This window comes from Letharia lupina (assembly GCF_014066315.1).
Source record: "Letharia lupina isolate WasteWater1 chromosome Unknown contig_4, whole genome shotgun sequence".
Classification (NCBI taxonomy): domain Eukaryota; kingdom Fungi; phylum Ascomycota; class Lecanoromycetes; order Lecanorales; family Parmeliaceae; genus Letharia; species Letharia lupina.
Window position 1 is genome coordinate 255,284 of NW_023502973.1, and position 25,593 is coordinate 280,876.

The 25,593-nt window shown below is 48.8% G+C and overlaps 9 protein-coding genes across 9 annotated transcripts; 6 read left to right on the forward strand and 3 right to left on the reverse strand.

The window, feature by feature from the left end:
• Positions 1-3,288: 3,288 nt before the first annotated feature.
• On the forward strand, positions 3,289-4,314 carry HO133_007653 (uncharacterized protein; the record flags this gene model as incomplete). Its single annotated transcript, XM_037298523.1, has 1 exon — positions 3,289-4,314. The coding sequence occupies one exon, from the start codon at positions 3,289-3,291 to the stop codon at positions 4,312-4,314; it is 1,026 nt and encodes a 341-aa protein (XP_037155859.1).
• Positions 4,315-6,224: 1,910 nt separating this feature from the next.
• HO133_007654 (uncharacterized protein) lies at positions 6,225-7,921 on the forward strand (the record flags this gene model as incomplete). The annotated part of the gene is made up of 4 exons (XM_037298524.1): positions 6,225-6,394; positions 6,457-6,744; positions 6,793-7,107; positions 7,165-7,921. 4 exons carry the CDS (start codon positions 6,225-6,227, stop codon positions 7,919-7,921), a joined length of 1,530 nt encoding a protein of 509 aa, XP_037155860.1.
• Positions 7,922-8,967: 1,046 nt separating this feature from the next.
• Positions 8,968-9,618, forward strand: HO133_007655 (uncharacterized protein; the record flags this gene model as incomplete). The annotated part of the gene is made up of 2 exons (XM_037298525.1): positions 8,968-9,103; positions 9,194-9,618. 2 exons carry the CDS (start codon positions 8,968-8,970, stop codon positions 9,616-9,618), a joined length of 561 nt encoding a protein of 186 aa, XP_037155861.1.
• Positions 9,619-9,716: 98 nt separating this feature from the next.
• HO133_007656 (uncharacterized protein) lies at positions 9,717-11,165 on the reverse strand (the record flags this gene model as incomplete). Its single annotated transcript, XM_037298526.1, has 1 exon — positions 9,717-11,165. The coding sequence occupies one exon, from the start codon at positions 11,163-11,165 to the stop codon at positions 9,717-9,719; it is 1,449 nt and encodes a 482-aa protein (XP_037155862.1).
• Positions 11,166-11,510: 345 nt separating this feature from the next.
• HO133_007657 (uncharacterized protein) lies at positions 11,511-12,605 on the forward strand (the record flags this gene model as incomplete). Its single annotated transcript, XM_037298527.1, has 2 exons — positions 11,511-11,764; positions 11,813-12,605. The coding sequence occupies 2 exons, from the start codon at positions 11,511-11,513 to the stop codon at positions 12,603-12,605; spliced, it is 1,047 nt and encodes a 348-aa protein (XP_037155863.1).
• A 203-nt stretch (positions 12,606-12,808) lies between these two features.
• HO133_007658 (uncharacterized protein) lies at positions 12,809-13,911 on the reverse strand (the record flags this gene model as incomplete). The annotated part of the gene is made up of 4 exons (XM_037298528.1): positions 12,809-12,862; positions 12,933-12,955; positions 13,082-13,687; positions 13,743-13,911. The coding sequence occupies 4 exons, from the start codon at positions 13,909-13,911 to the stop codon at positions 12,809-12,811; spliced, it is 852 nt and encodes a 283-aa protein (XP_037155864.1).
• Positions 13,912-14,221: 310 nt separating this feature from the next.
• Positions 14,222-16,969, forward strand: HO133_007659 (uncharacterized protein; the record flags this gene model as incomplete). Its single annotated transcript, XM_037298529.1, has 5 exons — positions 14,222-14,274; positions 14,342-14,408; positions 14,501-14,613; positions 14,669-15,046; positions 15,103-16,969. 5 exons carry the CDS (start codon positions 14,222-14,224, stop codon positions 16,967-16,969), a joined length of 2,478 nt encoding a protein of 825 aa, XP_037155865.1.
• A 269-nt stretch (positions 16,970-17,238) lies between these two features.
• Positions 17,239-19,433, forward strand: HO133_007660 (uncharacterized protein; the record flags this gene model as incomplete). The annotated part of the gene is made up of 2 exons (XM_037298530.1): positions 17,239-17,244; positions 17,556-19,433. 2 exons carry the CDS (start codon positions 17,239-17,241, stop codon positions 19,431-19,433), a joined length of 1,884 nt encoding a protein of 627 aa, XP_037155866.1.
• Positions 19,434-21,579: 2,146 nt separating this feature from the next.
• HO133_007661 (uncharacterized protein) lies at positions 21,580-22,410 on the reverse strand (the record flags this gene model as incomplete). Its single annotated transcript, XM_037298531.1, has 1 exon — positions 21,580-22,410. The coding sequence occupies one exon, from the start codon at positions 22,408-22,410 to the stop codon at positions 21,580-21,582; it is 831 nt and encodes a 276-aa protein (XP_037155867.1).
• Between the last annotated feature and the right edge of the window lie 3,183 nt (positions 22,411-25,593).

The window sequence follows — 25,593 nt, forward strand, 5'->3', positions numbered from 1 at the left end:
GGGCTGACTAAGACTTGAAAGTTGTCTAAGGAGGAGTCGAGGCTGGAGTTGAATGGCCGCTGGAATGGTATCTGGAGCGTGCCGAGGAAAAATATCTCGAGGCAGCGAGTCCTACTTATGCAGCGCGTGGTCGGTCCAGCCCTTTGAGCGAGAAATCCCAACAACATAGGCTTGAGCTGAAAGGTCATGGATAACTCGTGGCAAGTCTTGCTGCACAAAGAACCAATGCCCGCAAAAGGCATAGACCATTAAGCTCCACGTGTTCGTCAGGCGGTCTGGAACACGCTAGGATACTTAGGACAGGAGCCTTTTTATTATGGCGCAGGTCAATATGGCACATGGCCACACCCAGGCATCCAAAAGAGTAAACAAATTCTGCAGCCACGGTGCAGAAGACAATGAGGGCGAAAACAACAGTCTACCGGAAGTGGCATAGGCATTTCTGGTGTGGAGGCTGAGGCCGAGTAATGACAAAATATCATATCCGCAAGGGGCAGAAGTCGCTCCAGAACACAACCAATTCGCCCTTAGTTGGTAATTCTTTGTCTAAAGTCATTCCAGAAAACGGTGGAGGCTTTATTGTGGGCTTTCTGCCACGAGGCGAAGGCGTTGAACAAAGAGTACGGGGCAGCCGACGGCCGATTTGGCAGATCAAAAACAAGCATAGTAATCCGAAAGTCCATTTCAAGATACCGCCGCAGATCTGACACCGCGCGGTCTTACGTTATGACTGAAACGCTTGAACATTTATAGAGGAAAACGAGACGAGCACAGAGTGCACGCAGTATCCGATAACCGCCTAGACCGAGGCAACAAATTAGCGTGGTTTTTCTCCGCGTCTTAACTACGCGACTTTTTTTATTCTTTATAATAACTTTATTATATTAAGTCTAATATAGCTAAAATTACTACTCTATCTATTTCTAATAAGAAAAAATTAGATTAAACTATAAAATATTAGAAAAGAGACGCTTAGATTAATATAAGAAAGGAGAAATTTAAATAGCGTAATATTCTTTTTTAAAGTATATCTTTACTATTAAAGTATTAGTTAATAAAAATTAAGTATCGTATAATTATTAGTTATCTTTTAAGCGATATAGAAATTACTTTATATATGATATTTAGTCTTATATAGACTACTACTATCTAGAATATACTTTATAGAAATATTAATTTATATATCTCTCTATAGAGTACTTTAGATTCTATTTAGAAGTCTATTAATATTCCGAAGCTAAAAATCTTTATCGCTATTATAATCTATATAGAAATCTTTTATTTTTCTACTATTTATAATTATTAAAGAATTAATAAAATTACTTCGATAGCTTTATTAATTACTAGAAATATAACTCGAAATCGCTATATTCTTCTTCGGAAATTTATTTATTACTTAGACTCTATCGAAGAGAACTCTAGAATTTTTAGAATAGATAGATATAAATAGTCTATATAGTATAAAAAGCTTTAGTTATTTACGAGTAAGATACGGAGTAATTAAAAGAAGCTTCGTATTTTAAGTTTTTATATCGTAATTAATAAATATATAATTAAGAAGATAAGATATATATATTATTTTATAATAGCTCTAGATAAGTTAATTAAGAAGGAATATAAGCTTTTCGTAATTAGCGATAAAGGTTATTTCTATAATTATATCTAGTATTCTTCTATATAGAGTTTTAAGAGTAAATTAAAAGTTAAAAGTTTTAAAGATATATTAATTATAATATTTAAATTAGTTACTAATATACTATCTCGTAACTCTATTCTTAATATAAATAACTATTTTAATAAATTTAAGCTAGTTATAACTCTAAAAGATAGAGAAATTACGATATATAAAACTATAAAGCTAAATTAATTAGATCTCTTAAAATTACTTATAAAGATAAAATAAGTCTTTATAAGAGATATTTTATATAAAGTTCTCGCTATAGTAATTTAGAATAATATATTAATAATAATTTAATAAGATAATAATCTTATTCTAGCCCTAATTACTATATATAATATAAAAGAGATTAATAACTCTATCTTTAAAAAGAGAAAACGTTCTAATAAGACTAATATAAATAGTTATATAGTTCTATCTATTTTTAAAGAGAATAATTAGAATATATAAAAGAAGAAGTTTTAAATTTTTAAGCTTTTCTATTACTATAATAAGTATATAAAAAAGATTAATCGATTTAATACTCTAGTAATTATATATTCTTCTTAGCGAGCTTATAATTAAAACTAAATATCTCTACTTTATTAGTATTTAAATAAAAGTCTTTTAAATATCTTTAAGCTCTATAAATTAATAGAAACGTTTTATTAGAAGTATTAGAAGTTTCTTAAGCTAATAGTAATAAGATTAATTAAAGAAGGTAGAGAAGATATTTAATCTCGGCCGCCTTTTATCTTAATTATTACTCTATCGAAATTACTATAAGATAATTATAACTAATAAGATTTAAATATTATTCGATAGTATCTTATATATTATTTTAACATTTAGAAGAGGCGTTTTAATAGAGAAATTAGTAATAATAGTAGGGGAGTATTAAAGATTAGAGGGGGATACGCTGTATATAAAGTCTCTTTATGTTATAAAGGGAATTATATAGAACGATTTTATAATAGAAAGAATTAAATAGAGTCTATAGAATGGATTTGGACTATTGAGTGTAGATTATATAGTAGTTATGGAGTGGTAGTGTTGATAATAATGGTAGAAATCGCATTTGTTGCCTCCGGGCGGTTATCGGATACCAAGCCCGGGTCATATGCGACGTTCATCGAAAATCAGGGCCTAAGGTCATAATACCACAGCCATGTTCGGACCGGCCGTCTGACCACATGAAGGTTCCATCCGGCTCTGAGTTGTGGAAGTATTGGCATGGAGGCGGGCCACGAGGAGTACTCGCTGACCAGTCGACAAGAGAGTGTGTCGCAAACAGTTGCTGACGGTTATTCGCAAGCCTGAAGCATGTTGTGAACCATCAGAGATTCAGTCACTGATTGTTAGTGGAGGATTCCCGAATGCTTAGAGGCATCATAGAGTTCTGTGCGCTTGTCGGGCCTTTGCGCCACCGTGCCATCCCTTCGATGCTTGTTACCACGCAAGTAGCGAAGTGTCGCATATCGGGAGGGTGTAGATATGAGAGCATGCTAATTAGATTTCATGACGCAGGGCAGATACTTGCTCAGTCAAAACCCTCTCCACTGTCTCCGTTCCCAAATAGTCGAATATCTACTTGCTAGCCTCATGAATTTTCAATGGCCTTTTTGAAAACGATGCTGTCCATAATCTTGCTATACCTTTTCCACTGTACGGTAGTCAAATCGGTGTCCATCCGTCCGTCGAATCTTTCCCAAGATCTGAGCGCGCCCAAAGATTTTACTTTCACTGACCCAAGTATACCCGAACCTGGAAATACTTCCCTGGCGAATACCATTCCACTTCCAATCAACGACCCACATATTTCCTTCGCTATTGTCAAGGGAACAGCAAAGCTCCCCATAAAAGCGTGCCTGATGGTGGCTCTCGAAGCCCTGGTGGAAATGTCCTTCGAATACTTCACGGAACCCTACGGGAGTGGGATCTTTGTATCCTCTGACTACCCAGAAGTCATCATTGTGACCAATGTCTTCAAGGGACCAGGGCCAATCTTCCAAACCAGGCACGCCGCTCGCGGCTTGGTAGATTTAATCACCCTTATGTTGAGACAGAGTAGTTATAGTAACTCGAGCATTATCATGCGCTGGAGTGATTTCGGAATGTCTGCGCTATGGGCCAGTGTGGCGTTCGCTGTAGGGGACCATGTCGCGACTCAGGGACCCTCGCGAGCGGCTCCAAGGATGGAGACGCTACCACAAGGACCGTACCTAGCTAACTTCAGCAATAACAATAATGGCACCGAGGTCGTCTTTGTCAACAACGACGACGATGAACTTCTGGTCTTCGCCGAATACGTTGGAGGCGCCTTGAATATCCCTGACGTCTTTATCACTCTCTACTCCTCTGTGTTTTACATAGCTCAATTTCCGACCACAAATGCCATGGTGCCCTTCGGGATCACACCCGAAAATTCCAACGCCGGGCTGCAATACATTCTGCTAGATCCACCACCAAGATCTACGTTTGTTTTTCAGAACGGCTGGGCTGCTAGATCGCTGCAGAAGCTTTCGAAATATATGTTCGAGCAAAGGAAGTTCAATGAGATCAAGTTCATTAGCGGGTGGGATAAGACGCTGTTTAGTGTCGGGTCTTTGAAGAAGAAAACCATGTCAGGAGCGCGTGTGGATGTTGAGAGAGCGTAACGGAGTGTCGTTTGCCTATGAGAGACCGTCTCTATCATTTTAAACAACCGCATAGGGTTCATTTTGGCCCCACCAGCCCCGTCTCTGATGCGTAACGCGCCTGTCAAGACTGTTATCCCGAATTGTTACCACTACCCACGATAGGGACCCCCCCTTGAGCCTTGCCTGAAAGAACACCATACTCAAGCCATCCTTATCCGACCTTATGTCTGTTTTGCCCATTTGAAGCTTCAAACACTCCCGCGCCAGCTCAAAGCCTCAGTACCTCATCCAGATATTGACAGGTAATCCAAGCCAGTCATCGGAGGTATCTAGGATAGCGGTGCCGCCCGTCCAATCATCCAAATTCGCACTGCGACCTTCTCGAATCCTCTGGCTGAGACGTTGCAGGCGGCTGACAACCTCGTTTCCAACCGATACGGGCCAACTTCCAGAGAATTCGAAAGAGACGTTCCACGTCTTGCGGTGGGGAGTGGGACTGGCCAAAGCATCGACATGTTTAAGCTCTGGGCGTATATCCGGACTTGAAACGGGAGGACACCGTTATCGATTCGGATGTTGACATTTTGTGTTGCGTTTGCAACTTCCTAACTCGGCTTCTGGTAACCAATCGCGCTGTCGAATCCTAGATTTATTCGACAGATCCCCTCTTTGGCAATCGACATTTTCCGTTCCTGCTTCATTACTCCGGAGGAACGCATGAATCTGGGATGGCCGGAGATAAGTTGGTGAAAGCTTCGAGCCGGCAAGGAACATCAGAGCATCTCGCCTGTTTATGATTGAAGGGATTTCTGTCTGTGGGTTTCACTCGCCACGAAGCGGCGTATAATGGCAAGGTAAGGCATAGCACCACAAATACAAGAAGCTCTCGCTGGATGGCCATAACTTCTACAGCGATGATGTTGCCTCAAGACTCCTGCACAGCCCGGTCGACGTGTATTCACCGTGTTAAAGTCGAAGGAAAAGGCTATCAGGCTGTCGGACCTCCACAAGTATTTGATTGGAGCACGTGTGGACGCAACCGTGTCAATTTCGGGCATATCGGTCGGCCGTCTCAGAGATTAGCTGATGCTATTCACAGGCCTGGTGGGCCGTCCATGTGGATAAATCATGTCATCAACGTCAATTTCGTGAGCTGATGCACCTTGATCTTTTCATCTAGCGCTGGAAAGCGCGCATCAGCAAATGCATCAACGTAATCCCAGAGATCTAATCGTCTAGCATGTTGCATGCAGAGTCAGAGTCACCCGCGAGCCCGTTCAAATGGTTTCATCCAATCATTCCAACATGTGCCTTTGACGTGTCGAGAAATGCCCCGAGTGCCGCTTCAAGCGAGAAGGGAGTGAGCTTCGAATGCATGGTAAACCCTGCAGCTGAGTATCAACGAATGAAAATACCAAGCTCTTCGGCCAAGCTCTTCGGCCAAGCTCTTCGGCCAAGCTCTTCGGCAGCGGGTACTGGTACGCGGCGCTCGTCTTCAGATCCCTCGAGATAATGTACTGATATGCAAGGCGCACTCGGGACACTGCAAGTATGTCCCGAGTCTGGTCTAGAACGAAGACAGCTCAACATACCTATGACCATTCCGTTGAGATACGTCTGGCAAGTTCGTCATGCAACAAGATATGATACCTAGGGCCAGACACTAGAAGCTACAACGGTGAGGCGTAGGAATAAGGTGGACCCTCTAAAAGCCGTCTAAGCTTGCTTAGCGTCCAAAGGCCCGCTATCTCCTCCCCCGAGGCTCGAGCTAAACTACCCTACACTCGTGCACCAGCCAGCCATGACACCAAGCATTATTATAAAGTGGGGGATCATCTCCCTCGGAAAGCTGCGACTTCTTGCTCATCCACCTTTGAGCGTCCATCAACCCTACCAATCGACCACTGCTCCTTCGGCAAATCGTCACGATGAAGCTCCTAGGTAGTTCAGAAAAAGCCATCGACGACTCTTCCCCAGAGCGTGACGAGGCTGCAATTCACGGCACACCGTTGGCAGACCCCCAGAAAGGCCGCTGGGAGCGCAGTTGGCCTACTATTGCCTGCGGGGCTGGACTCTTTTCTGATGGCTATCTCAACGGGTAAGAACCCCATATGTGCTCTTTGCGTCGCCCCTACTCACCTTTGGTGTCCGGCAATATAGGGTCATTGGCCAAGTGAACACTATATTGAAAGCGTTGTATAAGAAGCAGTACTCGAACTCTCCCGCGCAGAGTAATGTCAATTCGATAGCTTTTGCCGGTACTGTCGTCGGCCAGCTATTCTTTGGATGGATGAGCGATCACGTCTCGCGCAAGTGGGCTTTGATGACCTCGACAGTCATACTCTTTATATTTGCGGCTCTGAGTGCAGGGTCCTATGGTGGTGGCTCTATCAATGGCATGCTTCAGGCTCTCACAGCTTGGCGATTCCTCCTTGGTATCGGTATCGGGTGCGTCACTCTACTCGCGGATTGTACCTGTGGCTGACAGAAATGCAGCGGTGAATACCCCGCCGGCAGTGTAGCCTGCGCGGAGAGCACTGGGGAACTGAAAGAGGGGCATAGGAACAGATGGTTCATCATGTTCACCAATGTCCAGATCGATATCGGATTCGTGGCTTCCTCGTTCGTACCTATGATTGTGGTACTGGCTTGCACGGACAATCATCTACGCGCAGCATGGAGAATATGCCTCGGACTCGGCGTCATTCCCCCACTCAGTCTCATATATTTACGGTTGAAACTTCAAGAGCCGGAGGAGTTCAATCGCGAAACCATGAAGAACACACACACACCATGGTGGTTGGTGATTAAGTATGTCGAACTTACGCGATACATCCCCTCATTTGATCGAATGCTGACTATGCGCAGGTTTTACTGGGCCCGCCTTCTAGTGGTATCCATGATCTGGTTCATCTACGACTTCTTGACCTACTCGTTCTCCATCTACTCATCAGCCTGGCTACTAGTCATCCTCGGAGACTCGGCACCTATCTGGAAATCATTCGGCTGGGATACAGTTATCAACCTCTTCTATTTGCCCGGCGCAATCGGCGGTGCTTTCCTAAGTGACATTCTCGGCCCTAGGCTTGCACTGGGCTCATTTGTCTTGGCTCAGGGTATCGTAGGCTTTATCATGTCAGGCTGCTATCCCTACCTTGACAAATCTAGCACAGTAGGTGGCTTCGTCGTCGTCTACGGCATCTTCCTTTCCCTCGGTGAAGCAGGACCCGGTGACAACATTGGCCTGGTTGCATCCAAGACCAGTGCCACAGCAATCCGTGGCCAGTACTATGCTATCGCCGCTGCAATGGGGAAGATCGGCGCTTTCGTTGGAACCTACGTCTTCCCAGTCATTCAGAACAACGCTCCAGGTGGCGCGGATAGCAACCGAGGTGGCCAAGATCCCTTCTTTGTGAGCAGCGCTCTTTGCATATTCAGCGCTGGTTTGGCATTCTTTCTTCTGCCGCATATCGGGCAGGATACGATTACGAGTGAGGATCTGAAGTTCAGGGCTTATCTCGAGGATAATGGATGGGATACTAGGCAGATGGGCACGAAGGAGTATCAGATGAATAGCAGCTCAACTGTGGATGAGATTGGTCAATCGGCAGGAGAGAAGGTTTAAGGCTTTTATTGGGAATATCATGACGGAGAGCTGGAGAATTTGATGACTGGTTGGGATTCCAATGTACCGGCGAACAAGATATCCCAAATTGAGTTTGAATTGACCTATTTTTCGGAGAACAACCAGTCACCTCCAAGATCGATGATGTTTTCCCTACATGTATGCAACATAGTCAGAAGCCCGGACATAACACATCGAATTTTACCGCTCGCTCTTGCTCTTAACTTATGCGACGTAATATGAACCTTCATGATATACAGACAGTCACTCATTAACCCCCGCCAAGTATTTGACCATCTCAGATTTCCTGCTTTGAGAACACGCCGACCAAACAAACCCATCACCCCTCACCACCCAAACGCACTCTCCACAAACCCCCCACGCAAAATGGACAACCTCCCCACCACATACGCCGGCAAGAAACCCCCCCCTCCCCCCTCAAAACCCCCACTAACACCCCCGCCGACCCCATCCCCATCGCCATAATCGGCGGCACCGGCCTCTCCTCCCTCCCCTCCCCTCCCTTCCACCCCCTCGCCCTCATCCCCCCCACCCCAACCCCCTGGGGTCTCCCCTCCTCCCCCATCGCCATCCTCCGCTACACCCCCCCGGCGCCCTCCTCCACCGACCCGCCCCCGTCAACAGCGCCATCGCAACCGACGATCGTAGCCTTCCTCGCCCGCCACGGCGCGCACCACCAGTATGCGCCGCACGAGATACCGAACCGGGCGAACGTGGCGGCGTTGAAGAAGTTGGGGGTCAAGGCCGCGGTGGGGTTCAGCGCGGTGGGGAGTCTGAGGGAGGAGGTGAGGCCGAGGGATTTTTTGGTGGCGGGGGGGGTGGTGGATTGGACTAAGGGGGTGAGTTGTTGTTGTTGATTTCTGAGAGAGAGATAGATGGGTGGGTGGGGTTGGGATTATGGGGGAGGGTGAGGGTAGAAGGGGGGGGGGGATGGGGGAGAGAAGGAAAGAGGCCGTGCACTGGCCATGAAGCTGACGAGGGAGTTCTCGTGACAGGTGCGGCCGTGGACGTTTTTCGAAAACGGCATGGTGGGCCATGTCAGCATGGCGGATCCATTCGATGCGCCTCTGTCTAAAGCTGTCCATGATGCTATAAGCCGGCCTGGGGTATTGGAAGGCGAGGATGTCACAGCGCATAGTGCTGGGACGGTCATCTGCATTGGTAAGAGTTGCCGCTACCCTACCTATCTACGTCTGCTAGAGAGAGAGAGAGAGAGATGCATACATGCTGAGACCGTTTTACATACGGCAGAAGGGCCTCAATTCTCCACCCGCTCCGAATCCCTCCTCTACCGCTCCCTCCCCACCCAGCCTCCCATCTCCGTCATCAACATGTCCGCCGTGCCCGAGTGCAAACTCTTCCGCGAAGCCGAAATCGCATACGCCCTCGTCTGCATGAGCACCGACTACGACAGCTGGCACAGCACGAATGAGGGGGTGTCGGTCGAGATGGTCATGGGTCACATGGTGGCGAACGGGGCGAATGCGAAGAGGGCGGTGGCGGCTGTGTTGGAGGAGTTGAGTAAGGAGGATGTCAAGGGGGTGGTGGGGGAGAGGTGGACGATGGCGAGTAGAGGGGGCGTTATGGGGCTGCATAAGAGGGATGGGAGGGGGGCGGAGGCGGTGGGGAGGTTGAGGTGGTTGTTTGGGGAGAAGTGGGTTGATGGTGGCGAGTAAGTGGGCTACGTACGTACGTACGGCCCTGGCATGATGAACGGGATGCATGAGCAGCAAGCGATATAGAGCGTATAACATATGCATAGAGCTAAACCGGATCAGTCAAATACGACCTTCTTCCCCTGAAACGGCACCGCCTTCTTCTGTTCCTTGGCCTTCCTCGCCGCCTCCCATGATGGATGCAAAGGGCCTTCAGCAGCAGCAGCCGCAGCAGATGGCTTTGCTTTCCTGGCCACGACCGGATCGCTGTTAGCACCCGTACTCTTAGCGAACCTCCCACCACCCCTGCTACCTCCCCTCCCAGCAGCATCTAACCCCCTTCCAAACCCACCCCTCCCTCTCCCCCTCTTTCCCCTCTCATCCAACCCCTGCGCACCCTTTCTGGCATCCCAACCCTGATCCCTATCCTGCGCCTGTTTCTTCACATGATTGGCGTTCTTGCCGAACTTTTTTTCCCATAATGCTCGTCGTGCCTGCTGGCCCATTCTGTTCTTGCGTACTTCTATGTTGGCGGCGGAGGAGTCGTTGTCGGAGGAGGCGGAGTCGCTGCCGGACCAGTAGCCACCGAGGGAGAGGGAAGGGAGGAAAGTTGTTGAGATTGGAGGGGCGGTGGCGGGTCTGGCGTGTTTGGGTTTGAGAGGCGGTTTGATGGCTGTGGGGTGTTCGTCTTCTGGGGCGTCGTCGTCTTCGTCCGAAGAGTCTTCCGCTTCTGTTGGATCCTCTTCCTCTGTGATACTCATGTCGTCCAATTTGTCGCGATCGTGGTCCTGGTTTTCAACATCTTCCTCGCCCAACTCCTCGTCCGATGATCCGGCAAGTCGTGAAGTGTACATATCGTAGTCGACATCCTTCTTACTATTATCCTGAAAACCATGGTCTTCTTCTATTTCCAAGCTCTCGGGAGAGGAGAAGCCACTCCACTCGTCCTCATTTTGAGCACCGGTAATTGACAGAATCGATCCCTCTCTTTTCGGGACCGCAGGCCCATTCGTATCATTAGCCTGAGAGCCATTCACGTAATCCTTGGCCCGAAGTCGTTTCTTGCTATCTGGCCCGAGCTCTTCAATACCGAGCACAGCTCGAATGCCTTTCAGCGCCTCCGTCATAGCAGCCTGCACAGGGCCTGAATTGAACAATCTCGCCTGCACATTGGCACTAGCCGTCTCTTGCGGCTTCTTCGAGTTGTCGATCGTAACTTGCACATGGTGTGGGAACGCAGGCGCAGAGGCTATCGACTTGATCTTCAGCAACGATTTGTAAAGATGTATTTCCGCCGTAGAAACCAAATCCAGGTTCTTCAAAGCAGCCACCTCGGCTTCCAAGCGCGCTGTGTCTGTGGCATTGCCCTCTGTTTTGGCGGTCTTCTGCCGCCGTCCCAGCTTCTGACGCTCGAATCCTCGGGCTACTTTTAGTGATCGAAAGAGTGACCTTTTGCTCTGGTCGAGCAGACCGTCGAGTTGCAGTCGCTGTAGACGCAGCGCTTTGGCTGTTGTGCCACTGTTGCTGACTTCGGAGCTGCTGATCTCGTCGTGTTTGCGTTTTGACATTGTCGAGAGAGGAATGTGGGAAGCTGGAGTGAGGGAGGGGACCTCGTATTTCGTATCCGAGGTTGCAGGGTTGGTGGCTTCAGCCCTACAAAGTATTGATTTTTGGCGGCCTTCCTCCAGGTCTAGAGTATCTCTTATTGGTTTCGCGGTGTGGCTTCAGTACTTTGTTTGTGATAAGACTCTGAAAGTCGAACGTTGAAGTTCTGTATCTGTTTCGTTTGTAAATGTGGGTATGCAGTGATGTCTCGTCTCATCAACGCAACAAAGGCTGCACTTGTGTTCCTCTCCGCAGCTGGTTATTATGCCACTTGGTATATCCTTCTCAATAATGGCACTACTGACTACATGGCTCACCTCCGAGACGTCGGTCCTCGACTGCTGCCAGGGACGAAAGAGCCAATAAAGACTGTTTATACCGGTGTTCCTGCGATTGATCACCAGCTGACTGTTCTGGCGCTGTTCTTCTGGGAGAACGTCGACGGATCTAATCCGGCGGGCTCCTTGTTCTGCTTTCATTTCGCTACGCAGGTTGCTTGTGGATGGGGTCTGCTTATGATTGAAGGATTGAGGCATGGAAATAGATGGACTATTATATCCTTGTAGGTACAATGGGACCCAAGAACTACGACGATGCTGATAGGAAGAAGCATAGGGACATGGGGCATCTTTGTGCAGAACGCCGCATATGCTGTCGTCATACCTTACTGGTGCATCGCCTATCTCTCGACATCGCGTATAGTCTCTTCGAGACGTGTATCTGAATATCTGGTCGATGTGCCGAATCTTGCAGGTATCGCTATTTCGATGGTTTTAGGCTATGTCCTGCCGACCATTTTGATGTCGCTGCCTGCTCCTTCGATCATCGATTATGACCTCAAGCAGTGGCTCATGACTTTCTGGCAATTCTTTCCTGTTTGGGTCTCCGTGGTGCAGGGAGTTGTGCCATATCTGCTGCCAAAACCCGGAGAAGCAAGCAGAGTATCTGATATCCACATGTTGATGTCGATGAGGATTCTGTACGCCGGTCTTATCACCACGGCGGGGATCGGTCAAGCCTCTACCATGACTTTTTTGGCAACATCGAAGTTCTTCCCCGAGCTCTTCACTCCTGAGTTCGTCGGCGTATTCAATCCTTCTAATGTCTTCCTGCCAGCAACGATATCCCCGTCTACCAAGGTGCCGTCAATAGGAGCCGGAGCATTTCTCTTGCTTCAGTACGACCACCTCATTGGATCGACGTCCATGGCCCTGTGGAGCACAGTGCTGTTTGTTAATACGTACAGGAATGGGGCGACCTACCAAAGTGTGGGATTGATGATTGTTGGAGGCATTATAATGATGGCTTTGACGGGTCCATTGGGCTATGCAACGGCCTGTATTTGGGCGAGGGATGAGCTGATCATTGCTGAAGCTGAAGCTGATGGTAAGAAGATGCAATGACGGCTCTCCGCGGTAGGAAACGAGCAATGGTTTATGATGAAACGGTTGTGAGAGAGTCTGCACATGATATTGCCTTACTCGAGCGTATCGGGTCGGCCTTTCGGAAGCATTGCTCGAAGTTACCTCTATATACAAAACCCGCTTTGAAAGGGGGCCACGCCTCACAAACGGGCCAGAACGCGAATAAAAGCCGCTTCTTGGGATCACTTCTTTGGCTCTTCTTTCTTCTCCTCCGGTTTTGGAGTGGGTAGTTGAAACTACCAAGAGTATTAGCAACACGACGCAGTGTGCGTGCAGAGTGGTTAAGAGGTTTTAGTGTAGACGTACCTCTTCTGGCTTCCTGTCTTTGCCTGGGCCAACTTGCTATAGGTTCTGTCAGTGACCACTCCGGTGTCTCCGATGACAAGGTTATGCTTACCTCCCAGGCTTTTGAGTATTAGCATGGGCAACATAAGGTTTTGGCGTAGAGATCTTACCTGCTGTTCCTCCCTCAAAATTTCGGAATGCTTGCGTCAATTCCAATGGTTCCACTACAATCCTCTTTTTCTCCTCATCATATCGGATCTCTGTATAGCCCGTCAATGGGAAGTCTTTCCTCAATGGATGTCCGTCGAATCCATAATCAGTCATAATTCTCCGTAAATCCGGATGCCCCACAAAGAACACCCCAAACAGATCATACACCTCCCTCTCATACCAATTGGCTCCATCGTAAAGTGATGTTATGCTCGGCACCGGTGTAGCTTCATCAGCGTATGTCTTGACCCTAATCCTAGAATTGTGCCTGACACTGAGGAGGTTGTAGACAACCTCAAATCTATTGCTCCTTGTGGGGTAGTCCACAGCGGTTATGTCCGCCACCATCGTGTATTCGGCTGCGGTATGGTATTTGAGGAAGGATATGACGGGAATGACGCCGGTCGGCGGAATGTATATAGTAAGCTCGTCCTTCCATACGGAGAATTGCTGGATGTATTTAGGCATGCAAGAGAGAAGGTATTGGCCATAGGTGTGGAGGCTGGCTGCTTTCTCTTGGAACTTGTCGGTTGGGTTCACAACTGGCGCATGAAGCTTGCCCCCAGCTGTCAAAGTATATCAGCATAGCCTCAGTATTATTTCAGAGCATCTAACACTTACGAGGCCGCTGAGCATGGCGCAGATTTGGCAGCTCATCTTGATTAGCTACCTCCTTAGCTCGAATTGCGGTACATGTGAATTGACGGGTCTTGGATAGTTGTGGGGGTTGCTTAGCAAATATTCGAGCAACGTTTTTGACGGATGTTGCAGCACTCAGTCTCACGGCCATTGTTGTTGAACTGTCAACGGGTTGAGACAGGCTTGCAAACGGAGGTGGTACACTGGTGATGCGATTCTCATGCAGGTGACCCAATCGGGTTTAGCGCGTGGATTAGCACTAGCGCTGTATGCTGAAGTTGCAACTTTGACCTTGCCTCACTTCTTCTACCACTTCAACAATTTCACTCCCTTCATTGTTTACAGCACGGTGCTCAGGAGTCTTTCAATATTACTTTAATGACATCTTCATACCGGTTCACTTCTTTAATCCCTCATTCTCCACCTCACGCATTGCGCACCCCTTGCCCTGCCCTTTCACAATGGCAGGTCGTGTTCAACAAGACGCCTTCATTGATGACTCTGACGAATCATGGTTAGTCCTGCTTCTATATTCCGATCCACCAAGCTTGAGGACAATCAGCTGATGGTTCCACACCTAGTCCTCTGTGCGTGGAGGAGTTTGACCTGTCAGACAAAAATTTCAGGCCATGCCCATGCGGCTACCAAGTATGTTGTAGATTATTCATCTCCCCAACTTACAAACTCGGCTCCTGGAGCTACACATCGCGATCATTGTACTGACTGCCTTGTTACTCCAGGTATGCCAATTCTGCTACAACAACATCAAGAATCACATGAATGGCCTGTGCCCCGCATGTCGAAGACCTTATGATGACCAAAGCATCGAATGGAAGATTGTCAGTCCCGAAGAGTAGGCCTATTTCTATCTCTCAAACTGGTTCATCAACTGACCATCTCCTCTCCAGACAGAAGGCCGACATTGCGCTACAAGCCAGGAAGAAAGCCATGGCACGGAAGAAAGAAACTGAGCAGAGACAAGTGGAAACGCTCAACCGAAAAAACCTTGCAGGCATAAGAGTGGTCCAGAAAAACCTCGTATATGTCGTTGGCCTCAGCCAGAAAAGCAGCGAGGAAGAGTTTTTACGGACACTGAGAGGCTCTCAATACTTTGGGCAATATGGCAAGATCACGAAAATAGTTGTCAGCAAAGCAAAAGAGGGGCAGAACAACGCCAACAACAATAATAACTCAATTGGTGTCTACGTTACTTTCGAAAATAGAGAGGATGCTGCAAAGTGTATTGCTGCAGTGGACGGCTCACAGAATTCGGAACGAACGCTGAGGTGAGTGAATACCTTTACTGATTGTGGAGGCAACCTCAATTCTAACTCGAAATCAGAGCTCAATACGGCACGACCAAATACTGCTCTGCCTTCCTACGCAGTGAGACTTGTGGCAATCGAAACTGCACATTCCTTCACGAGACTGGCGAAGATAACGACAGTTTCAGCCGAGCGGATCTTTCATCCATGAACGCTCTGTCCACACAGCGACCAGCTCAGCAGGCGTCAGCAAGACCTAATCAACAACCACCGCAGGCACAGCCTCCACCTCAGCAAGCCCCACAGAGCATCTCCGCAGCGTCACAAGCAGTCGCTCGTGATGAAGCCATGAGTCGAAGTGATAGTGGTGACGGATCTGCTCTTCCTTCATCGGCGAGCTGGGCTGCGAAGAATGCGCAGAATGAGAGCACCAGATCAAGCAAGCCTGCGAGCGTGGCTGCTTCCAGTCCAGTCATCACAAATCCAAGCGTCCCGGTGCAATCTGCAGAGACACGACAAGTCCCGTCCGAGCCTCCGCCTCCTGATCCGATTTCGAACAATCTACCCCAAACGCTTACCGTGCGGCCTGCTCCTCTTCGGCCAACTTACACCCTGGAGCCTGCGATGAAGACCTTGGTGAATTCCTCGTTCAAGTTCACTTTCGACCGTTCAATCTACAGTGAGGATGACCTCAAGGAGATTGATGCTTACCCTCCATTATTCGATGACCATGGAGGACTCGTGCGCTACCGCATGGCAAAAGAACAAGAGCTGGAACGTCAAAAGCAAGAAGAGGAGCGGAACGTGATAGGCGCAATGTCTGCTACAGAAGACGAAGAGGCTCCAGCAAGTGGAAGCTTACAACTAGGAGGGGAGCCAGAGACTCAAGACGAGCCGAATGATAACTCTGGACGTATCAGTGCTCAGCAACGAAGTGTGATACAGCCGCCTTTTGGATCTTCAAGCAGCTTCTCTTTTGGAGGAACCAACTTTCCAGGCAGTAACGCAGCCAGCCTTGCTCGGACCCTTACCCCTCAACAGCAGCATCAGCTTTCTCTATTACGCTCACAAAGCCGCAATCAGCAGAGCCCCGTAAACAACGGCCAGTATCAACCAGGGTATACCGGCAACACTAGTCTACACCATCATCAACAATCCAACCCTTTCCAGCTCCAAAATCAAGCTTTCAATACTGCGCAAGGGCACGGAAGACAAGCCTCGCGTTACACATTCGCAAACGACTCCGCATCAGCATCCACAACAGTGAAACCAGCAGCAAATCCCCAGCTGATGGCCCAACAAGCTGCCATGATGCCTGGAAACCAGAATAAGCACTTTCAAAACCAGCAACTCCAATCAAATGTTCACGGCAACCATTTCTATAGCGGTGTTCAAGGTCCACCTCCAGGCCTCAAATCTAGCGGCACACCACCCATCAGCGGAGGCGGAATGTTCGGCCAAGGACATGGCTTTGCTAGTGCCATGGGCGGCAGTGCTGGTTTCGGCGGCAACGTTGGCGGAAAGAACACCAACGACGACCTTATGCGTGAATTGCTACGGACTCGGAACGGAAGTATCAATGGACAAGGGTCTGACATTGGAAAGCGTGAGTTCAAACTTCCTTTTACTCAACAGCCCATGACCTCCGATGCCCCTGCCTCAAGCCTTCTTAGCTCGCTGTATGGGTCTCAAATTGGTGGCCATTACGGTTATCAAGACCATCACCTCCAAAAGCAGAAGAAGAAGGGGAAGAAGCACAGACATGCTAACACTTCCTCCTCTGGGGGAGGTGGTATAGTTGATCTTGCGGACCCGAGTATCTTACAAGCTAGAATGCACCACGGCGCTGCAGGGCAGGGGCAATTTGGCGCCCAAGGTCAAGGTGGGTACAATCCGAACAGCATGCTATACGGAGGAGGCTACGGCGGCCGGTGGCAACTGTGATCAAGGTCTTTATTTTCGACCCGAGGTCCTTTTCTGGACTTTTATTCATTGATGATGGCGCAATCTTCCTTTCGTGGTCATTTAGCGAGCATGGGCCCGAAGACAAAAGAAAGAGGAGATCATGGCGTCTCGGGAATTGCATCAAAGCCACTGGCATGATCTGGGAGAGCATCTACCAGGGACCCGCTCTTTCCTTTCAAGGCATCACAGCAGGGCTGCGGTTGGTTACATGATACCACTACACCGTCATTCTCATCGTGGCCGGCGTCATGTATGTAAGCATCCCTTCCTTGACCTGATATCAGGCAGGAAAATATCAGTCTATTTTCTCACACAATCTTTGCCACTTAGAACCTTCCTTTTCCTAATGCCATGATGAGACCAGCGATCGCAGCCTGTGTGAATCGGCGTTATAATTCCTTTAAAGTACATAGAGCGTGGCTCGATAAGTGCTTGGGGCCTATGCTCGCTTTTGTGGGAGAACTTTGTCTTTTCAATCTGTCATTAACCATTATTCACTCATCAATCTGAAGATATTTTGCTGACTGTTGTCTGTCTAGACTCATCAAACTTTTCCTCTCGGCAGGACTCAATTCAACCAATCAATCGTCCGCTCACGGACTCCTCATTCACTACACCTATAGTAACTTCTTTGTCAAGCAAGCCTGCCGTTAAGATCACTCCAACCCATACGCCAGTCAATCCAGGACTATCACTACCTCAAGACTTCCCGCCCTTGGTTGCTCCGCAACCTCCACCCCCCGCACCTCCTCGCCCTCAACGCAAAGTCACAACCAGTGCAGCTATCAAGCCAGTCATCCCTGTTCTTCCAAATCCTTCTTCCAAACCCACATCCATGCAAAAAGACCCGCAACAGAGCGAGCAAGCCGGCAGTACCGAGCCCGGTATTCATTCAGTGCCCGAAGCCAGTGTGAAATCCAAGCCAAAGGAAGACGCAGCATCCTTGGGCATGCCCGAGGCCAAGACTGCACCGAAACCAAGTAAAACCTCGCCTGCTAACTCTTCCAAGCCCGCGGACAAGAAATCGCGGCCTAGCAAGCTCGATATTGCTGCAGCCAAGGATGCAACGAAGAAGAATAAAAATGCGACAGACATTGCAGGAGCAGTAAGCGGCCCCGGGCCTTCTCAGCCCCCTACTCCTGCCACAGCTGTTTCACAGGCATCTGCTTCATCTGCGACGCGCCCAAACCAATTTCGACCAACCCGTGTACCTCCTTTGCCAAAGGCCGAAACACGACCAGCTTCGCCTGCAATGGCTCCTACGATTACGAGTAAGCAGCCATCGCGACGGCCCAGTATCACTTCCATCGACCGGCCTGGGACACCAGCGAGCGAGAAGTTCTGGGACAACATGTCGTTTGCCTCTACAACATTGTCTCGAGCTAATTCGCCTCCTCCAAGTAAGGTCGGATCAGCACCTGTGAGGCAAGTCACAAAAAGTCAGCAAAAGAAAGAGAGACAAGCACGTGCAAAGCAGGCGGAAGAAGCCTCCAAAGTCGAGGAGATTCCTGCCAAGGTTGAGGAGCCAATGCAGGCACCTATTATTGGAAGAAAGAAGAAGGCAAAGAAAGAAAAGACGCAGGGTAGTGCAGACTCTACGCCTACCGTCACACGGCCGACATCTCCTGTGCCCAAAGAAGAAGAAGCAGTGGAGGAAAAAGCGGAGCCGGTCACACCAATTAGAGAGGGCAAGAAGACAGCCTCCAAGATTGCAGCAGACATGAAAGAGCCGGACACACCGTCAAGTCCCGCCACTCCGGCTTCAAATGATCCGCAAAAAGCCTCACTCACAGCTGCATCAATCTTTGCCAGTCTATTGAAATCCGGTGAGCTCAGTTCCACCGTGTCCGAGCTTTTCAAGAGTGTCCCCGGACTCAATTACCGTTTCGAAGGCCTTGAGCTAGATCTAGCTGTTGCGGATGATTCAATGGTTTCGGACAGCCAGATGCACTCTCTGGACCAAGGCGAGGCAATCACTATCCAAAAAAGCCCAACCAACCATGTGGTCGTGCTCCCGGACCGCAGCGCTCTGCGTGGCTTGACTGCCGCCCAAGCAGCGCGCTATCTTGAATTGAGAAAGCAAGCTTTGGCGAACGGTGATGTACCGTCTAATCAAGCTCTCGCCGGTCTCGTCCCTGTTCTTCCACAAGTTAGTCTGCCTGTTGCACGGTTTACATCTCGGGCTTCTTCGGAAGACCAGAAGCTGCCCAACCATTTTGCTGCTCCTGCGCCAGGACCTACACCTCTTTCTGCGCAAATGCAGAAGTATGGCGCTATGGAGGGGTCTAGAGATGAGAGTTTCCTGAAGAGAATTCCAAGCGTTAGCGTTGAGAGGGCTGAGCAGGATTTGTCGCTTAGTAGGAAGGAAACGGAGGTTGTGGAGAAGAAGCTGAACGCGTTGTTGAAGAAAAACAGAAGGTTATTGTTTGGGAGTGCTCACTAGGAGCCAAGCATGTTGATATGTAAGGCTTCGTGCGAAGCTTTTGAAGAGATGGAAAATGAGCCCGATAAGGGAAATATAACACTGTACCGCAATTTGGACTGGGCTGAAAGGAAACCGACGTTTCTTGCGAATGGTATCAGCATTGGTAGGCTGATAGGAGCTCGGCTACAAAGAGCTTGGATCTTCAGTGGCCGTAAAGCCTGTTTTGAGAAGGAACGTCTTGTGATTGGTATCATTCAGCATCGATGGACATGATAGGAAGGAGCTTGGCTGTTGAGCTCGGCGTACAAAGCGCTTGTATTGTCGGGTGCTGAGCCCTAGGTGTATTTGTATTTCTAGCAAGCATTAGGTAGACAGTTCGCTTGATGCGACAGGAAGCAAGCACTTCGCTTTTTGTGTATCTGTGCTGATTGATGTTTATCTTACCGTGATTGGAGAATGGACAGGGAGAAAGAGCGTGCTGCTGCTTCTTTTCTAACAGATTTCCCGTTACGAGTAGAGGATTCAACTACGCCGCTCGTGTAGAGCAGCAGACGGTCTCCAGAGTAGCCTGCAACTCGTCCCGTCACACATTCCCTGAACGGAGAGATTGTTGTCTTCAGAGGAAGTGGAAAGTGGAGGGCAAGATGATTCGGTAACTGGTATTCTCCCAGATAGATAGGCAGTTAGACGGTATGTCACTTCTTCAAGCGTAGCTTAATGGTAGATGGATTTCTATGGTGGAACGAAATGAGAAAGACTTGCGGTTTTCATATAACCTCCCACCATCCCCTCCTGCATCTAATGTAAATCCTAGATCCTCAGATATCCCATGCAGCTTCGTCACTGGCAAGGACCTTTTGGTCAGATCGCACTCCCACGAATCTGCCTCGAATACGCTTCCATGTAGAACCATGTTTGGAAAGCTTGCCCTCAAGAGACGCATCGGCGACTGGGACTGGAAAACCGATCCCCCATGGCTCAAGTCTAGTCGGGCTTCTGCCGGTCCCAAGAGGTGCTCAAAATTACTTTCTAAGAGAGCTGCACGACGCTGGTAATATCGGAGCATCATCAACGGCCTAACATTGGTGTTTCCCAGGCCTTCGACAAAAGTCGAACCAAAGCTTTGCCTCGCTCTCATTTTCCGCACCCCCTCTTCACCGCCGCGGTATTCAGAGCGCACGACGTCGCCGCAGCGTCGTTTGTATCCTTCGCGTCTTTGTCTACGACGGGTGTCCAGTACCGTCGGCCCTTTTTGAGGACGTTGGAAGATAGAGGAATGAGACAGGACGCACTGGACGGCGGAGAGGAAGAACCGACGGAGAAGGTGACGGCGATGGGAGCTGCAGCTGGGGTGTTGATGGCACGCTTCACCACCAAGTCTGACTCTTGGCCTCAACTGAAGAGCGTCGGAAGTCGCTTTTCTTCCGCGAGGATAATCCCCATGGGCCTCGGCACCATCTGCATGCGCGCCATGGGCTTCAGTACCACTGGAAGATTCATCCAACGTGGAGGGATTTTTAGAGCTAAACGGTCACCAGAAGCTGCGCAGTAACATGCGCGCTATAAGATGCTCGGTTAAATCGTGGAGTATATCTAATGATGCACCCAGGCAACTCTGCTAGAATAAGGTAATTTCATACCGAGAGGTGTCCAGTCCGGAAACTGTCAAGGTTCCTATTTGGCACGCGACCCAGCAAGATCCTTGAGTAGGTTTCAGTTATCACTTTTCATTGTGTATTTCTTGGAGCAGTTAGGCGTTCGTCGGGAAGAACACTGACCTGGTCTGTTACGCTTGTGCCGCAGAGACTCGGGAATGGAGGCAAGGAGCGGTGGCTGGGATACGAAAGGGTTGTATCGATGAGAGTTTGACTAGCTACCATACTATCAATGAACTGCGCGACTTGTCTCTCCAGTCGCAATAATGTAGACCGTATAGCCAGGGAACATTGCAGATGCGAGCCATTCTCAGCGAGGATTATTACCCATCCCTGTCATCGAGCTCCTATTCAGCACATTTCCTGGGAGATTTTCGTCAAGGCCCATACCCCACCATGTACCCTACTCAATGCACGTGATGAGTGCGTCAGACAATAAAACATCGGCCAAATCTATCAATGCTTTCGCCTCCCTCTCGGCTCTGAAGATCGGGCTTGGCGAGAAGCTATTAGATCAACTTGTCGTTGGCGCTGTTTTTCTCGCGTCCTAGACACAGCACAACTTCCTTCGCGTCCTCTGATAATGGCTTCCAACGGATCCTCTGCACGGCAAATGCCGTATCTTCCAAGTGCCCTTGGGCATGAGACAGTACTACCGCGTCGCATGTCTCCTTTAGGGCTGCCAGTAACGACCTATGGTCGTCGTAGTCTGCGAGGTACGCACGGTGTTCCGCAAGCACGCTGTTGTAGTCCTGGACACACTCGCTCGTGGATTTGCAGCTTCGACGGACGAGATCGAATGTAGCGTCAGAGGTGTAGCATAGTCGAACTCGTAGACTAATGTGCTCCGTGTTCTCGTAGCGTTCCAATATATCATGCTCGATTGTGGGCCATTCAACAGGGAATTCTATGATACGATCGTATGGCTCATACTCGATTATCCTATATGCAATAGCGATGTCCTTGACATGCGAATAGAAATGTTCAATCAACTCAGTAGTGATGTGGTTCGGCTCATTTAAGCAAGCCCAGAGTGGGGGATGGTCCATGTTCTCACACTCCAGGCACTTCATATGAACCGTATTCTTGGAGTAGAGTATGGGTAGCGTCTCGGTGTAGACCTGCTTGCTTGTCCTGAGTATCTCTGCGTAGACGAGGTTGGCGTAGTATGTGAAGCTGGTGCGGTGCGCTGGGCAGAAGTCGCATGTGGGGCGATATAGGTCGATGTTTTGGACCATCAGCTCGTTGTAGACCAGAAGGCGAATCTCGACAGGTAGCTCTATGAACCGGTGAAAAGTGCTAGACAGGGTTGTCAGCCCCGTCTGTTCTTGGAGTTGCATTAGAGTTTTCAGGACAATGAGATCTGTCACAGTCGGTTAATTCGGCCAGAACTTGTTGCGCTTGAAGTTCGGGAGCCCATACTGTTCAATGTCAATTTTGCTTTATTGGTCGTGACTGCTGATGGTACACTCGAAGAGTTGTTGGGACCTCACGGTCGACAAGCCACTCGTGACCGCGAGAAGATTCGTATCACTGACAGGAGAGTCTTGTTGTGGAGATGTGGAAGCGTGAGTGATGTTGGGAGGTATGTGACTAAGTCGGATGTAAGGCGTTGATGAGGGTTTGTATGAAGCTGTTTGTTATTCTGGTTTATTATCGAGCTTGTATCACCACGCCCGAAGTAGAGCGAGTGCGGGTAGTGCTTGGAACAGCTCAACTGTTAGAGTGGTTGAATTGATTAGGAAGAGGTCAATTTTTAGACTTGTAAGCTTGGGCAGGCTTCTTCACATCATCGATATGGTTGAAACTTGTTGATCGACGAGCAGGCAGGAACGATGCAGTTGTGGCGTGTTACAATTAAAGAATACTGGAAAGATCAATGCGGAAACGTGCAGCTCGGGGGGGCGTGGCCGGTCACCACTCACTTTGCTCAAGACGGACACCTCTAGCGCCAAGTACTGCCCCCAATTTCATCAACCCTGATCGCCAGTCTTTTCAAAGAATCATCCTTTAGTCTGAAATGCATCCAAGGTGGATACTAGTACTGTTTTGTTTCATGGACTTGGGTCCCGCAGCAAGCAGATAATCATCAATTCAGCTGACCAATTTCACACCAAAGACGCAGTCCTTCATCTCCTCTTGCATATTGGAGGCAATGACTGCATCACATATAGCCTCTCTATTGCCTAAGCCTTCTCTAGCTTTTGCTCGCAGACACAGACGTGATGCTGAATTCACTAGAATTCTTTTATATTTCTGCATACGTTCTGCAATCGAGTAGTTCGCCAGAAGACATACAGAAGGCCAGTATTGGCAGCTATCTCAGTGGGATCTGTATCTTACCATTACCTGCTCTACGCCTAGCAAATTCCGTAGGATGTCACTCTCCACTGGTTGCCACTGCTGGCACCCTGGGTCGGGAAATCGGCAAGTAATGTGTGTTAAACTCAGTCGAGATAAATGGATATTTCCTCCCATGCGGCTTGCCGGCGTCACTTAGAGATGTGATAATATTAGTCACCGCCACCCAAGGACTATGGGCATGGCGATTTGCAAGCGGCCCAACACTTGAGCCCCCGTCGCCCGCGCGTGCCATAGTCTCAGGAGAATCATTGCGATGTCTTGAACATCAGTTTAACGAAATACCCGGATGGTCCGTAGCAGAAGAATCGAAACACGTTCTTCGAGTGAATGATGAGTAATGCTAAGTTGTGAACAGCCTTGTTTGTGAACAGTAGTGATGGGCGCAGACAATCTCTACCATAGGTATAATTTTTTGAATCTGCACAACACTTGCACGTGCAGATCTTGCGAGGCAGTTCGTGAGACTGGACGAGAAGCTCGTTATAGATATGGAAGCGAATCTCAAGGGGTAGACTGAGAAAAAACGAAATCCAGCGTCCCGGTTTCGGCGTCAGGAAAGAGGACAAGTAGACTGCAGTGGTAACTAAGAAATGATTGGCATTTGAATTGATACCCGTGGTGTGCAACTCTTGATTGCAAATTGGTGAAGCAAAAGGTGATGGGCCAGCAAAGTGAGGCTGCAGGAATTTGCCAAGCCCAGGCTCTGACAGCCGAGGTTTAAGCGGGTCTGATGAATCGTATTCGTATATGCAGGGGCCGCTCAATCCTACTGAAGCGGTACGTTACTTCCGATCTTCCATACCTCAGCTACCTTGAGGATTTCAAGCCTGTCAATTAGTCGAAGCAGTTGCAGGTCGCAGTGTGCATGCTTGAGAGCAGATTCCAAATCACGTGCTTTGAGCTTTGAAGGGTAGCACTAAGAAACGCGGAAAGGTTACAGGTTTCTTCTAGAGCACACAGAAGAAATATTATGCGTCCGAAGTCAAAACTACCCACTCTCAAGAGCGTTTGATCTCGGAACCTTCGTTGCTGAAGAAGAGGCTCACATCAAATCCGCTCTAGGTTGAGTGACGTACTCAAAGTTGTACCGGAGAATAGTCCAATACCCACGCTTTGGAAAACTTGATGAAGGCAGATCCATCAGTAGCACAGAGGGACAAGGCTCCAGATATTTTCGAGGTGCTCCGCAGCGAGCAGCTCTTGAACTTCTTGGTGAAATCTCCGACCGCAAGAACTATCTACTTTGCGGTTCATCTTGGCCGTATGCATGTTGGAAAGAGGGTAGCTTACTGGAAGTCTGTCCGTCGACAAGAACGAAACGCGCTCCCGCTTTGCTAGGAATACGATCTGCTGCAGACTTGCTCCGAAACGTTGACTAGGACCTGGGGGACAAGTCCATGGGGTTGTTGCTGCCATATATGAGATCATTGCGGAGACGTATAGAAGCGCTTCTTGAGGTGTTGGATGGTGCACCTGCCTAACAAGACTGGTCCGCGGTCAGGAAATCCTCTTTCTGACTTTGTATTGCAAGGTATAGCAACGTTCAGTAGCCAGAAACCTTTCTACCTGTACTCACATATTAGTAAGGAACTCCCAGCTCTATCTGCGTCTATGTTATCTTGAGCGAATACGTCTCAAGAAACGCTATCACCATGCCTCCCAACAGCCCCGTTTTTGCCCCCACCCTACCCTCACCAAGCCCCGGGACATAAGCCGCACCGTCCTTCAAACGCAAATCATGCTCCATCACTACATCACCACCTACTACCAAGCTGCCAATGACGTCCTTTTCTATAACGACGATCCACACATGAGCGGGCCAGACTTTATCGGTCGCTTCTCTGTTGTCACGCACTGGTCTATAGCTCGCCAAAATCATCTCACATATGGCATGGAAGTGAATGCGCTGAAAGGGATTTGAGAGTTTCCGTATCGGCGCGGTAGGTTTGTGGGTGCAGGTTCTTTTTGTCATGGATAGGGGTTTGGTGACGGTGGGTCATGGAAGGGTAGTGAAAGACAGGCACAGGCAGAGTTCGAGGATTGTTACGGAGGGTGAGAGGTACAGTCCCTATGTTTTTGCTTTGTGGCCAGGGAGCTTAGTCCTACTAACATTAGACTATTTCCATCCACGATAATGCTGTCGATGAGACCTCTCGGTA